The 16,237-nt window shown below is 38.0% G+C and overlaps 1 protein-coding gene across 1 annotated transcript in view; it reads right to left on the reverse strand.

Moving 5' to 3' along the window:
* grin2ab (glutamate receptor, ionotropic, N-methyl D-aspartate 2A, b) overlaps nucleotides 1–16,237 on the reverse strand; it is a 103,203-nt gene that overhangs the window by 31,052 nt on the left and 55,914 nt on the right. The window contains exon 4 of the mRNA XM_073842678.1: nucleotides 2,801–3,396. Within this exon, the coding sequence (XP_073698779.1) occupies nucleotides 2,801–3,396 (596 nt within the window). The remainder of the gene's footprint in view (nucleotides 1–2,800; nucleotides 3,397–16,237) is intronic.

A 16,237-nucleotide genomic window follows, 5' to 3' on the forward strand; every position in this document is an offset into this window, starting at 1 on the left:
CCTAAAAAGCATTCAAAATCTTACTGATCCCAAACTTTTGAGCGGCTTAACCAAAGGTTAACCAATTTTGAATTTCGCTGATAATGATAAAAACAAAAGGTAATAAACAGATTGTGCTGATACTAATAAAATCTATATATTGAACGCATTAAATAATGTCCTTAGTCTTTTCTTTGTTTTTAATTATAAATATGCCTGAAATAAACCACTCTTGTTTTGAAATGTCTCTGATTTACTACTGCCAAACGCTCATTCAAAAAGATAAGAAAGATTAAATATGCGCTCTCATATTGTCATAATTTACCAAAAGTAGGTAATAAGCAATCAAACGGCATAAATGTGTGGTATTCATTGATTGTGAACTGCTCTGGAACCACAAGCCTGTAGAATCCACATCTGCAGTGCTGTGTTTGGACATGCAGCATTCACATTCAATTACGTCAAAGTCTTTTGAAGTTTAATAATCACATTAAAATGTATCGCAATTTCTGTTTTCCCATCCCTCAAATGTAAGGCCTTCTAAAATTATAATTAAGACTTTTGTTAAAGCATTTAAGATATTTAGAACTTGAAAAACATTTTAAAAAAATGTTTTAAGAAACCACATGATGTATTGAAGTAAATAGTGAATCATGTTTATGTTATATAAGTTACAAAGTTGTACAATGTCTAGAGTAGAGCAGTGGCTCCAGCCAAAATATTTCCAATATTTCTGCTTATTTGAACAATGCTGCTTGGTTTTATTAACAGAAACTGACATACTGCATTAATGAACCATGATTGATTTTGTCAATCTTCAATGAAAACAAATAGCTTTTAGTTATGATATATTGGTTATTGATTGTTTATTGTTTTTTTTAGCTATTTGAAGATAGATTATTTTGAAATATATTAGCCTTTTTTCCATTTAAATACTTTTAAGGACTGATGCTTTTTTATTGACCTATATGCTGGCTCAAGTTTAGTGACTTGCTTGTCATCCTTTTGTGTTTTAAAGGGATAGTTCACCTAAAAATGAAAATTCTGTTATTAATTACTCACCCTCATTTCGTTCCAAACCCGTAAGACCTTCCATTCATCTTTTGAACACAAATTAAGATATTTTTGATGAATTTGAGAGCTTATGGACCCTCCTTAGAAAGCACTGACTTGTTCAAGATCCAGAAAGGTAGTAAGGACATCTTAAAATAGTCAGTGTGACATCAGTGGTTCAACCATAAAATTATGAAATTTACGAGAATACTTTTTGTGCACAAAAAAAAAAAATGAAATTGTTAAATAAAGTCATTATTTTTGTTTTCTTTGTGCACAAAAATGCATTTTTAAAGCGTTATAAAATTATGGTTGAACCATTGAAGTCACACGGACTAATTTAAGATGTTTTTACTACCTTTCTAGGCTTTGAATGTGGTAGTTGCGTTACTGTCTACGCAGGGTCAATAAGCTCTCGAATTTCATCAGAAGATGAACAAAGGTCTTATGGGTTTGGAATGACATGAGGGTGAGTGATTAATGACAAAATTTTTATTTTTGGGTGAACTATCCCTTTAAGTGTGCACACTTATGACACACTCGCCAAACAGTCAAATAAGTGCATTTGTGTGTCTCTGAGCTGCAATGACAAACAGCCAATGAGATTTCCAAGGAAAAAAACGCAAGAGGAGGGCGAGGCAGTGGGAAGTAGAAGCCAAAAACAACATAAAAAACATCAAAGTGGCAGCTAGCTACTGCCCACGTCTGCTCAACCACTGTCTCATCCACATTGTTTGGCTCTTTTTGCCCATTCTGTGCAAATCGCAAGACCTTCCTCCACACTGTTTGCTGACATGTTGTCAAGAATGGACTTACTACGGGTTAGCATGTGCATGAATTTGTATTTTCCGAAGGGTGCTGAGTTTGTGTCTTGTTTTGCATGGAGGTCTGTAATGCCTGGAGAAAGCTGTCCGTTAGCATTCATTTCAATGCCAGTTGCTCGGTCTTCTTGGAAGTACGCGATTTGAATGCTGCCATCTTTGCTCGCAGCCACACAGTTCCGGACACAATTGTTTACAAGTCAATCAGGGGCTAACTGGACCATGCTAACCAGCCAAACCTTGACCCCATGGTGTGTTTCCTGTCCTGATTTGTCTTCCGAAACAACCAATATGATGGCTTTAGCCTCTCTTCTGCCCCCAAAAGCTGTCAAAACCATCCAAAAAAAAAATAGACTGACTGGCACATAAGTTGAAAAATCTCTGGTTCTCTGTAACTTTGTCTTTATAACTCATTCAAAGTTATCTCAACATGATGCATAGGAATGAAAGGGTCACTTATGTACAATAAAACAGCTTTTTTATGCCACTCAAACAATGGAGATCATTTTGACACATTTGTCAAAAGTACTACTCATTTCTTCAAGTACTATTCTCATTTCTAAGTGCACCCATTGCAGAGCCGAATAATGTACTCTGGAAGCCCATGTTAGCCACTTTGCTGGATTGAGTTAGTAGAAAGAGTACTGTTAGCCAGTGTAAAAGGAGCTGCTTGCCCAAAGAAGTAGGTGGCCAAGCTGTAGTACAGAAAGGCGAGCCAAAAGACACAGCATGAAGCGTCTGCATAAGTATGTCGAGATTACAGAATTTGAAAGAGAGTGCTTTATCATGTTAACGTTGGTGTAATCTCTTTTTTTCAAAGCATAACTACCATGGCACAGTACATATGCAAGCATTTACCTTGGGTTAGATCCATATTTGTGTATGTTTGTCCATTTCATTATGCAAACAGATTTTCATGCAAGCAACCGTAAGCAATCTGTGCTTACCTGCGCAGAGCATTTGCCGGCACCTCCGGCTTCTCTGATTGGCCGTAGCAGCTAGCCGCTCCGTCGGGTATCCGGCCTTCCTCTCTGAACATGGTAGCGGCTGCAGAACTGATAATTCCCACAGCGTCCTGCACGCGTTTCTCCAGGGGATAATCCCATTCGTCGTACGCCACAGATATCATCCCCGTCGGAAAGGCTTCCGGGGTTTGTTCGAGACTTCCTGTCGTCAGACTAGGAACAATCCACACAAAGCCAGCGCCGGTGAGCCCTAGCGAACGGGCTTCCTCCATAACCAACGCCGCTTCATCTTTGGAGCAGTAGAGGAGGATGACGGGCGACTGGATGCGTTTAAGCTGCACGTGGGCTCGGTCCTCTGGTTCGCCGACGCCGTCCAGCGTCACTACGCTCTGAAGGTCCCAACGAATGAAGCTGTGGTCCACCGTGACGCGGACGGTGGCTATGAACTCCTGGAAACCTGGGAACTTGGTGGTGACCACCGAGAAGATGTGCCAGTCGTACTCCTCCATTATGGCTAGCATCAACAGCGCCTCCTGCTGGAGGGAGGCCCCAAACTGGAAAAACGAAGAGCTGGCATCCTGGAAGAAAGAGAGAGAGATAGAGATAAAGCAAGAGAGAGCGAGAGGGAGGGAGAGCCAGAAAGAACAGGTGGTGGAAGAGAAAAGGAGAAAGGGAAACATGAGTAGGAGTGAAGACAGAAAAGGAAAGTTAGATAAAGGAATGCGGGGAAATACAAACCATGCGTTGTCACATCCGACTCTGATAGTTGGGTAATTGTACTTCCACCTGCGCTCTTGCCAACGGACAGTCGTGAGTTGTTGTAAATCAACTGAACCATAGCTGAAACTGTTTCTTTAGCTGTGAGCTTCCATTTTAAATGTACAACAGTATCTGAGAAAGTAACCAGTGAGGTGATTCTCAGACAGAGCCTTATGGCCCTTATAGAAAAAAACGATGAGTTGTACACTATTTAGGTGACTCTCAGAGGATTTCATGTAGCCATGAAGTCCAAAGAGATTTTTAAAAACGAATGTTACTTCTAACGTTTCACTGATGCTGTTGCTGCACATTATTTTCTTTTTTTACTTCAAACATATTGTAGTTGCAGACACAGCAATGTTTCCATCTTTGCTGTTATGTGCATCCAAATCCAAACTCACACCTGTAATTTATCTTGTTGTACACATCTGGTCATTATACATTCAAGCTCATTTGACTGGGGCTAGAAATATGCCTTTATCTGAACAATATAAAACTGGTTTGTACAGCACATGGATTAAAAAATGTGCATGGAAGTAATGTGAACATCATTGTTTTCTCTGTGCAATATAACTGTTTACCAAGTCCAATTTTTACTCATAAATGTATGCTTTTTTGTGATGCATGCCCCTGTTTCTCTAATGTTGTTTAATGTGCTATATGTAGTTTTGTTTATATTGCATTTTTTGTATTTCTTTAATAAAACAACTTTTTGAACTGCTGTTCACACATGTACAGTGACCTCAAAAAAAGCATCTGGACACTTGCTGTAAGCCATATTTAACATGTATGAATATCACTGCATTGGATAACAAAAGTGGCATTTGTTTTAAATAAAATAGCTATTGTACTTTGAAGCAAAGACCTAAAAATGATAGGCCTTGATAAACAACACATGTGACCCTAGACCACAAAACCAGTCCTAAGTAGCATGGGTATATTTGTAGCAATAGCCAACAATACATTGTATGGGTCAAAATTATCAATTTTTCTTCTATGCCAAAAATCTTTAGGATATTAAGTAAAGATCATGTTCCATGCAGATATTTTGTACAATTCCTACCATAAATATATCAAAACTTAATTTTTTATTAGTAATATGCATAGCTAAAAACTTCATTTGGACAACTTCAAGGGTGATTTTCTTAATATTTAGATTTAAAATATTGTCCTATCCTAACAAACCATACATCATTAGATTTATTCAGCTTTTTTCACATTAATGGCTGGTTTTGTGGTCCAGGCTAACATATCCACTACTGTTCAAAATTTAGAGATCTGTAAGATTTTTTAGTTTTGTTGTTGAAAGTAATCAGTTCTGCAAGATGAATTAGACTAATCAAATGTGACAGTAAAAACATGTATACTGTTACAAATGATTTCAAATAAAAGCTAACTACTGCCCACGTCTGCTCAACCACTGTCTCATCCACATTGTGTGGCTCTTTTTGCCCATTCTGTGCAAATTGCAAGACCTTCCTCCACATTGTTTGCTGACATGTTGTCAAGAATGGACTTACTACGGGTTAGCATGTGCATGAATTTGTATTTTGCGAAGGATGTATTGTATTCTGCCACTAGAAATGCTATTGTTTTACTATTCAATCCAAAAATTAATTCCACAAAAATATTAGGCATCAACACTGAAAATAGATTTGCAATTACAGGAATAAATTGCATTTAAAAATATATGAAAACTGTTGTTTTACATTGTAATAATATTTCAGAATTTCATCAAATATATCCAGCATTGAACATACAGTAAGAAACGGTAATGTGCTTTGATATATTGTATCTAATGCAATGATACTCAGATTTGTGCGTGTGTTACTTTAGGTAGTCCTGCTTTAAACCATCAAATATCTGCTTTCATCCAGTCGTGTAACATGAAATCATTTTGTTTCGTCACCCCTGAGAAATATTTGAAAACGGTGGAAAGGCTGTTTCTCACTGCCACTGATAAAGCAGAAGCTTCTTTACCCTACTACTGAAGCCTTCAGCTTTGCAAACGTGGAAGTGTGAAAAAGGTCTATAGAAGGAACAGGAAGGAGCAAGATAGAAGGGCACACGCATCAGGAGCAGACAGTGAGCCGCTGAATACAGGAGAGGGGAGAAAGACAGAAATTGCTGCACACTGTCACACTGGAGTCGCTGACTGAGTTAAGAATAATGACTGCATCCTTGTGCGGTGACAGCTTGATATCTCAGAATACACAAACACATAAACGAGCGACAATGGAGCTTATGAATATCATGGTTCACGCGCTGTGCAAACACACAGACGCTGATCTGTCCACCACGGTGCTCTGACAGATTTAAAATACTGAGCTTAAGCAAACAGTGACATGCAAATAAACAGGTAAGGAGGAGGTATTCGCCGAGGATTAGCACCGTACTTTGTGCAGAATAAAATAAAGAGGCCGAAGGCAATTGAATTTTGCGTGAGGTAAACGTACGCTCCTCAAACTGTACTTCACTGTAACTGAACCTACGGAGAAAATTGAATCTACAGCTCGTAACTGAGTCACAAAGCAATACATCTCCACTGATCCAAAACTGAGCGAGCACCAAACTTCACATAAACCAGTTATGTCACGTTCTAAAAATATATCACACAAACAATTCAGGAGACATTAAAACTCTGTCCCAGATACACTGAGGAGTTAATAAATCAATGCAAATGTAGTGGCTGCACTCAATGTTTTGGATGGTCCCTTTTGCACTGTGAATGCAGCACTTCAGCGTTTAAGAGGCTCTAGGATGAAACTGGATTAGAGGTATGCACACAGCTCACCAAGCGCACACATACACACCAAGGCCCACACAAATCTCAGGTGTAAACGGATATAAGCCAAGGTGCACGTATTGTACGTATACAGCCACGTACATGTGCACACACATACAGCGTGCCTAATAAAAAATACCCGGGTTTCCAAAATGAATCATACAGACTCACACGTAAGAATCGTTTTTTTTGGTACTTGAGGTGTTGAGAGGTTTTCCAGTTTGGCAGGAGGTTGATAAGCATGTGAAGAGGGTTAGGATTTAGCTGCAGAGCTAGAGGTTTGCAGGTAGATGCACACACAAACAAACACACAAAAGATGTGTGCGCCGGGAAATTGCTTTAATCAGAGAGGGTATGAGGGTCAGAGCACGGAAATATCTTTCCATTAAAGCACTTCTTCAATCTTGTCACCCATTTGTCCACACATCCTGACCTTGGAGCTGCCATTTTCTTGAAAATGCTGCATATGAATGTTGCTTAATGAAACATGTTTTGATTGCCACTATGAAGATATAAAGTATAATCATTTTAATCATTGCAACCCTGCCTGATCGTTATTCTTTTATGCTTTCTTTGGAATGTCATGCACATTTAAAAACAGAAGGAAAAATCACATCAATAATTCAACATCTGCGTGGATCTTTTGAAGTAATCTCAAATGATATGGACAGGCTCCAGAGATTATCTTGATCATCCACACATACGCACCGATGCTTGCCATCCACACACACTGATTAGCCCTTAAAAAAATGTTAAAGTGCTCTTATTTGTATTTCCAAAATACAGTTTATCAAAGATTATTTGATTTGTTTAGGAGGGTTGTTAGCATTATGATTCAGGATACGACGCTTGGGAGTTTGTTGTCCTACGGTCATATATTTTTTTTAAATACAGAAGCTTAAACACATTAGAGAGTAATGAGCGACTCTGGCGCTAAAGACATTCGGAATAAATCTTTCTGAATACATGCTATATGTCCCAAAGCAATCCCATTTTTTTGTTGGAAAATGCCTGCTGTTCTCACTTCATCAAAGTGGTAGAAGTACAGAAAAAGCTCCCTGTTCTGCTATTACTCAGCAGAGACTGGCCAGGGTTTGAACAACTGTGTGACTGACACTCCCGGGGGAAAACAAAAACAGCCAAAAAAATAAATAAATAAAAAAGACCCCAGGACAGGAAAAGAGACTTGCATCCACCCCTATTACTTTTGGACTGTGAGAATAAAGTCTAGCAATTTCAGGGTTGACTTGCTTCTCAACATTTTAGTAAAACTGTAAAGATTTTCAATATGTCAGTAGTAGGGTTGGGCATCTAAGGTATAATGCCGATCCGATACGCATCTCGATACAAAGTATCCGATCCGATATATTAACGATACATTTGTGACATATTGCGATACAATACGATACGATTCACACCCATATCACGATACGATGCGATAATTCAGCACTAACTAATTAGATCAAGTTTATGTGATGATGTGAAAGAGGATGCGGTGCCAGTGAATGAGTTTGATTATTTATTAACCAAGTAAAACCAAGACTTTTTGATATATATATATATATATATATATATATATATATATATATATATATATATTAGACAGATTTAAAGCTCCTGAATTCTTTAATTCAGACATTCTAAACAACTACAGAGTACTTTTTCTAAAGTAAGTGAACCTGCCAAACAGAACAACAGGGAGATGCCAAAATACCACTCACTAAACCTGTCCATTTGAACTGGACTGACCGAATATCTAGCCTACTGTTTGTATCCATCATAAAATGAACATACAAGTGAAAAATACAGCAAATACATACTATATCTGTTGATGCTGGTGCTCATATGTGCATAAACACCACTGACCCTCACAAGATCCACCTCTATGGGTGAGCATCCATTATAAAACACTCACAAGACATTCATTTTGACAACTATGCAAATATTTAGAAATTTCACACAAAAATACTATGGATCAGAGCCCCGAAAGCATAACTAGTTCATGAATCAACAGCGGACTTATGCGTGCCTAGACTCCGATATGCAAGAGTGTCATTGTTACTATTACTCTGATCGTCTTTACTTTTACATTAGTGCGAGGGTTTGTTTCATGCAGTCAAGAGATGAAGTAGAGACCCGTTTTTCCGCGGGGGTATGGGTTACTTTTATGTGGGCTTTTGCTGGTGGGAGTGGGACAAAATAACATACATTTCTGCAGGAGCGGGCAGGAGCGGGACAAAAAAATCAGTCCCTTGCAGGTCTCTGATGATGTTTGCGTGCCGCGGTTGAAAGTTTTGAGCCACCATTCTGTCTGTATTTAACAGTGCGATGAGGCTTGCTGCGCCGAGTCCAAAGCAATCAATCACAGAACACGAAAGAGGCCGTGCTTTGACCATTTTAGGATAAAATTTAAGTTAATTTTAAGCCATCTCGCGGGCCACCGGTTGAGAATCCCTGCTCTATGTGACTTTCTGGACACGCCCCGGTCTCTGTAGTGTTGTGATAGGCTACGTCATTCACGCAGCAGTGAAGGGAGACGTGCTTGAGAAACAGTTCAGAGGGGAGAAAACAATCTAACAATATTTTTCCACTTTCTAAATAATAAAAGTATGTCTAATAATAATTATAAAGAAATAAATCGGGATTTACCGATGCAGAAATGTTAGAAACGATGCATCGCGAAACAAATGCCAATTTGTATCCAATGCGCACTTTTTAAACCGATGCATCGCATCGTTAACTTTTTAAACCGATGCACCGAGTGAATCGGGGAATCTTCCCATCCCTAGTCAGTAGCATTTTGGTAATTAGCCAAAATTAGAAATGTTTTATATTATTGGTATTGGTTGTTATTGGATATGTGCTCATGTTTGATGATAAAGCAAAGCAAATCTTTGACAGAAATTATAATTTAATAATAAATGTAATGTTAAATGTAATCTTGTGCAATCTCAAAAAATTTTCATTTTCATTCTTTACATTATAATGTTGTGTATAATTTTTTTTTTTTTTAAATCAGACAAAATAGTATGGAGATTTAATATAACGTATCAGCAATAACATGAAAATAATTATAGACTTATCAATAGCTGCCAGCATTTTAATATTAGTGTCTTGTCTGCTTACCAAGCCTGCATTTATTTGATACAAAATACAGTAAAAGCAGCAATATTGTTAAATATTTTTACTATTTAAAAATGAATATATTTTAAAATGTAATTTATTCCTGTGATCAAACTTAATTTTTAGCATCATCACTCCAGTCTTCAGTGTCACATTTATTATCATTATTATTATTTTATTATAATTTATTTAATAATAAATGTTTTTTTTATTTAATAGTAAATGTTTTTGAATATTAGAATGATTTCTGGAGGATCATGTGACTGGAGTAATGATGCTAAAACTTCAGCTTTGAAATCACAGGAATAAATTACATTTTAAAATATATTCATATACAAAGCAGTTATTTTAAATAGTAAAAATATTTCAAAGTTTTACAATTTTTGCTGTACTTTGGATCAAATAAATGCAGACTTGGTGAGCAGAACTAACTATAACTTCTTTATAAAAAAAAAAAAAAATCTTACCATCCAAACATTTTTGACTGGTAGTGTAAATGCCGTCTTCCATTTTGTAGCACTACTGTTTCAACACATATTCATTTTTGCCATAACATCAGATTTTAAAATATATTACAATAGAAAATTGCTCTTAAAGCTATAGCCAGGAATGACCTACTCCTTTCAGCTAGCATGATTTTTGGAGAGGATGAAAGACATACTCCATGATGTTTATGATTTTAGACAGCACTCAGCCAATTATCTCTTCCAGTCTAAGTTAGAGTCAACAACAGAACTTGCCTTTTTTGGTTGAGCATGTTCAACCCTGTAGCATCCCCTGCTCTGATGATCTCTGGTGACCAATGAAGAGCACAGTCATGAAGGATAGGAGCAACTTGGACCGTACTTCCTCCTTGGCATGAAAGTGGTACCTCAGGCAATCTGCAAGACGACCTATCTCTGCCATCACCACTGGGTGTTGTTCCACCATTGACCTCTTAGATCAGATCAAGAAAGGACACTCAAAAAGGATCACCTTCTGTACACTGACAGCCCACACCATTCAGCCTGTTCCTGTGAGCCCCGGGCTTCAACCTACCTCCATAAAGATATATTAGAGCCAAGGGATCCATCAGTCAGAAACTGAACCCTTGCAATGTCCAGGTACACAGAGGTACATGAAGCCTAGCAATCACATGTGCTGATAACATCTGTGAAAGTAATTGAAAACCAGACTCACCTGAATGTGATTTCTTGTACATGGGGCTGACCGACAACCCTTGACCTTGCCACTTGTGCAACAGCCACTGACCTGGAAGCTTGCCAACAAATATTTCCTCTTTACCTCTACCAGTTTAATGCACAGCAAGAAACCCAATGTTTTTATATTTTAGATTGTCCAAAGTAGTTACATTTACATTCACAAGGTAGTCATCTGGAATGGATTTCAATTCACAAGTGTGCCTTATCAAGTGTTAATATGTGACATTTCTTGCTTTAGTTGTCTTGTGTAGAGGAAGGGTGGGTACAATAGCCCTATTAGTGCTACTGCAACTACTCATCATTCATAATTTGGCAAAAAAAAAACTCATTTAAGTAAAGAGAAAAGACAGTCTATCATTACTTTAAAGGAGTCATCGGATGCAAAAATCACTTTTACATGTTGTTTGAACATTAATGTGTGTTGGCAATTTGTGTACACAACCACCCTACAATGATAAAAATCCACCCAATGGTATTTTTTAATCTTTAAAAGTAATATCCCCTTTTTTAAATCAGGTCATTCTCAGCTTCTTGTCGGTGTGACGAAACACCAACAGAGGCCCGCTCCCATGATAGCGACTCAGGTGCAGGGGAAGACAAGGTTGTCTCAGATTGAGCGATTAAAGTGTTCTGTTGTTGGATATAATAATGAACATAGCAGTCATCATTTACTCCTGACATCTGAGCCGCTGAAGATGCAGAGGATCAACGTTACTTTTGTTTTTGAAAGGAACGCGCCGATCCTGATCTACATATACATCTATGTTGTGCAAATCATTCATGATGCAGCTTCACCCACAGCAGAAGTAAGTATATAGGCTTTTTATGCATCTTTGCAAAGGGCCCCTTCTTAAAGGAACACTTCACTTTTTTTGGAAATAGGCTCATTCTCCAACTCCCCCCGAGTTAATAAGTTGAGTTTTACCGTTTTGAAATCCATTCAGCCGTTCTCCTGTTCTGGCGATATCACTTTTAGCATAGCTTAGCATAGATCATTGAATCCTATTAGACCAATAGCATTGCGTTCAAAAATGACCATCGAGTTTCCATATTTGTTGTATTTAAAACTTGACTCTTCTGTAGTTTTATTGTGTACTAAGACCGGTGGAAATGCAAAGCTGCGAGTTTCTAGGCTGATAAGATTAGGAACTACACTTCCATTCCGGCGTAATAGTCAAGGAAGTTTGCTGTCGTAATATGGCCGAAGCAGGCAGACTATTATCAGAAATTAGTTCCCAGCTAGTTTAGCATTTGCACATGTGCTGCGTGGTATTACTGCTCCTGCTTCGGCCATATTACGGCAGCAAACTTCCTTGACTATTACGCCGGAATGGGAGTGTAGTTCCTAATCTTATCAGCCTACAAAATTGAAGCTTTGCATTTCCACCAGTCTTAGTACACAATAAAACTACAGAAGAGTCAAGTTTGAAATAGGACAAATATCGAAACTTGTTGGTCATTTTTGAACGCGATGCTATTGGTCTAATAGGATTCAATGATCTATGTTAAGCTATGCTAAAAGTGATATCGCCAGAACAGGAGAACAGCTGAATGGATTTCAAAACGGTAAAACTCAACTTATTAACTCGGGGGGAGTTGGAGAATGAGCCTATTTCCAAAAAAGTGTGGTGTTTTCCTTTAATAATGTGTTGGTTAACAAGTTCCGCAGCTAAATGCGAAGTAAACATAACAGCACGTCATCCATGGCAGAGAGGGGCGGGGCAAGCAGAGCTCATTAGCATTTAAAGGAACATGCAACAGAATAGCTCGCTCTATAAAGGGCTGATTTTGACATGGTAAAAAGAGTGTTTCGTACACTACTGAGAAATTATAACCAAAGTATGTTATAGACTTCTCATTAAGACAATAAAGAATCATATCAACTTGTGGAAAATGGGCATCCGATGACCCCTTTAAGAAATGAAGGTCAGTCAATCCCCAAACGCAGTCTTCAAAACCATTGAACACTATTAGGAACCTGGCTCTCATGAGGACCATCCCAGGAAAGGAAGACCAAGAGTTAACTCTGCTGCAGAGGATAAGTTTATTAGAATTACCAGCCTCAGAAACCGTGTATTGATAGCACCTCAGATTACAGCCCACATAAATGCTTCTCAGAGTTCAAGTGGCAGACATATTTCAACATCCACTGTTCAGATGAGACTGTATGAGTCAGGCCTTCATGGTCAAATTGCCGCAAGGAAACTGTTACTTTGTAAATGCAACAAGCAGAAGTGACTTGCTTGGGCTAAGAAACAAAGATTGGACATTAGATAAGTGGAAAACTGTCCTCTCACACCAGCAGGTGGCAGTAGTCAGTATTGTGAACTGTGGATATAGAGTGTTTTCTGCCATATTGGCACCATTGAACGTAAACAATGCCACTAAACCAAGAAAACTTGTATATTTTGCTGGTTATTGCTGCTGAAAATGGTCAATTGTTATCATGTTTGGAGCTGTACTAATCGATCGGATTGGGAAAAACATTTTAAGTACTATAGACTGCCAAAAGTTATAACAAATCAAGGAGAAGAGTGCAAAAAAGTCCTTCTCTATATGATTTAGCAGCTTCCACACATTTTCTTCTGTGGTTTAGACAGCATAAATTAGCAAAACAACATATTCAGTAGTAAATTAACCATGCAATCCATGGTGTTGTTTACATCCGAGTATCTCCAATATGGCCACGCATACAGGTAACTGACATGGCATAAGTGCAAATCCATGCTCATTACTGACGAATAAGTGTAGCTTTTTTCAATCATGTCTGCCAAGTGGCAAATGGCACTGGCATTGTCAGCCCTTAGTCGCATTCTTGTGGATAAAGAAAGAAACGGACAGAATGACAAGTGTCTGTGTGTTTCCCCTTGGAGTTGTCATTCTTACTAACGAGCTCTGTCGCTGATTCATACTATGTTGCAAATGATAGAATAAAGGTCTGGAAAAGTAAAAAAATAGTGTCCAAACTTTTGATTTGTATGGTACTGACATGTCAGCAAAGATACAATTCAAATGCACATCCACATTGAAATCACATTCAATAATTTTGTTAGTACAGAGAAAATAAGGCCTATACTACACCTGCCATTTGGTGATCTTGTTTGAATGTCTTGCTGCATTTAATATAAAACAACAACAACAAATATCACAATGTATCTAATAGTTATATTACACTGCACAAAAAAAAAGACATTTTAAAAGAAATTTTCAACATGCACTGTATCATGACCCAACTATACTATAATAATATTGTGTCTTGGGATTCTTTCTGATTCCTGCCTGTATAAAGACTTGCTGAAGGCAGCGATGGAAAATCTTAGTATCATAAAATTACTCTTGCACTGAGAGGCTATAACAAATGATGAAATCTCAGGAGTAGGAGATAATGAGCCAGTTAAGATAGCAAAACAGATAAATTAGATAATGGCAGACCTGGACAGACTGACAGAAAGGAAAAATGTGCAGCAAGAAAGAAGCTGACAGTATCCAAACCACACAATTTCATCTGTGAATAATGTCCCAAGGATCATGGTATATGGGTTCTACTGGTTCTCTCCAATTTGTCATTGTTGGTGATTAAACTGTTGGCTCTTATCCACTTGAATGCCTTAAAAATCATTGGATGGGACTTTATTTGGCAGCTTGACTATCACTCTGCTTAGGCACCCTATGAGCGTTCAGGCACTAACAAGCAGGAAAAAAATGTTTAAAACAATTGTTTAATCTGAATCCAACTGTGTGTTTTTGATATCAGAATGACAGCAAACAAGGAGGCACCGAAGGTGGCAACAGTACAAGCCTGGCAGAGCATCACAAAGGAACATGTCCAGTGTCTACAGTATGAGCTGTTAGCTTCAGGTAATGAATAACTGCTAAAGTAGAGTACTGCTTTCCACGGGGTTGTGAAAAATTCAACTTTGAAGAAGTAGCTCCCTTTCAATTTTGTTATTAAATTGGCTATGTTGCACAGGAATTTACCAGATTGTAATTCAAAGAAATTTTTTCACAGGTAATGTCTATCTGTCTCTTTGTCTATTCAGCTATCCATCCATCCATCCATCCATTCAAACTTTTTCCATCCATCCATCCATCCAACCTCTTTTTAAGCCCACTATCCACCTTGTTCTTTAACACAGTAGTAATCCTATGGGCAAGACTTCTGGTTCATTAGCCGCTATAGGGAAATAACAAGAAGAATAACATTGTCCAATAAACATTAAAACATTAAGGCAATACATTAAAATAATATGGTAAGACACCAATTTGCAGTATCCAGAAGCAAAATGAGTTGTTTTATATAGCTCAAAATAGCTGGATGCGGATATGATTGAAAGCCAGACCTATAAAATTTACATATGGCCGCACATGCTCTTACGGGAAAAAAATGGTGGATAGGCATTTATCCAAAAGGCATTTCAATGTCTTTAGAATCTAAAGTAATACATTTTTATCCATCCATCTATTGTTCCATTCATCCATCCTTCTATTGTGCCATCCATGTATCCATCCATTGTTCCATCCAACCATACATCCATCCCTCTGTCCTTCCTTTTATTGTTTTATGGATCCATGCATGCATCCATCCATCCATCTATTGTTCCATCTAACCATCCATCCTTCTATTGTTCCATCCATGCATCCATTGTTCCACCAATCCATGCATCTATTGTTCCATCTAACCACCCATCTTTCTATTGTTCCATCCATCCTTCTATTGTTCCATCCATCCTTCTATTGTTTCATGCATGCATCCATTTATTGTTCCATCCATCTATTCATCCTCCTATTTTTCTGTGCATCTGATTCTATCCATCCATCCTTCTATTGTTCCATGCATCTATGAATCCATCCATTCTTTCTATTGTTCCATCCATGCATCCATCTATCATCCTTCCATTGTTCCATCTAACCATCCATCCATCCATCCTTCTTTTGTTTTATTCATACATGCATGCATCCATCCATTGTTCCGTCTAGCCATCCATCCATCCTTCTATTGTTCCATCCATCTATGCATCAATCCATCATTCTATTGTTCCATCCATGCATACATCCATCCATCTATCCATCTATTGTCCCATCCATCATTCATCCTTCTATTGTTCCAGCCATGCATCTATCCATGCATCATCCATTTATCCTCTATTCTTCATGCATTTCATGCATCTATCCATCCATCCATCCTTCTATTGTTCCATCCATGCATCCATCCATCTATTGTTCCATACATCCATTTATTCATCTTTTTATTGTTCCATGAATCTATGCATCCATCTATCCATTGTTCCATCCATCTATGCATCCATCTATCATCCTTCCATTGTTCCATCTAACCATCCATCCATCCATCCTTCTTTTGTTTTATTCATACATGCATGCATCCATCCATTGTTCCGTCTAGCCATCCATCCATCCTTCTATTGTTCCATCCATCTATGCATCAATCCATCATTCTATTGTTCCATCCATGCATCCATCCATCCATCTATCCATCTATTGTCCCATCCATCATTCATCCTTCTATTGTTCCAGCCATGCATCTATCCATGC

The sequence above is a fragment of the Garra rufa genome, chromosome 6, assembly GCF_049309525.1.
Source record: "Garra rufa chromosome 6, GarRuf1.0, whole genome shotgun sequence".
Classification (NCBI taxonomy): Eukaryota; Metazoa; Chordata; class Actinopteri; order Cypriniformes; family Cyprinidae; genus Garra; species Garra rufa.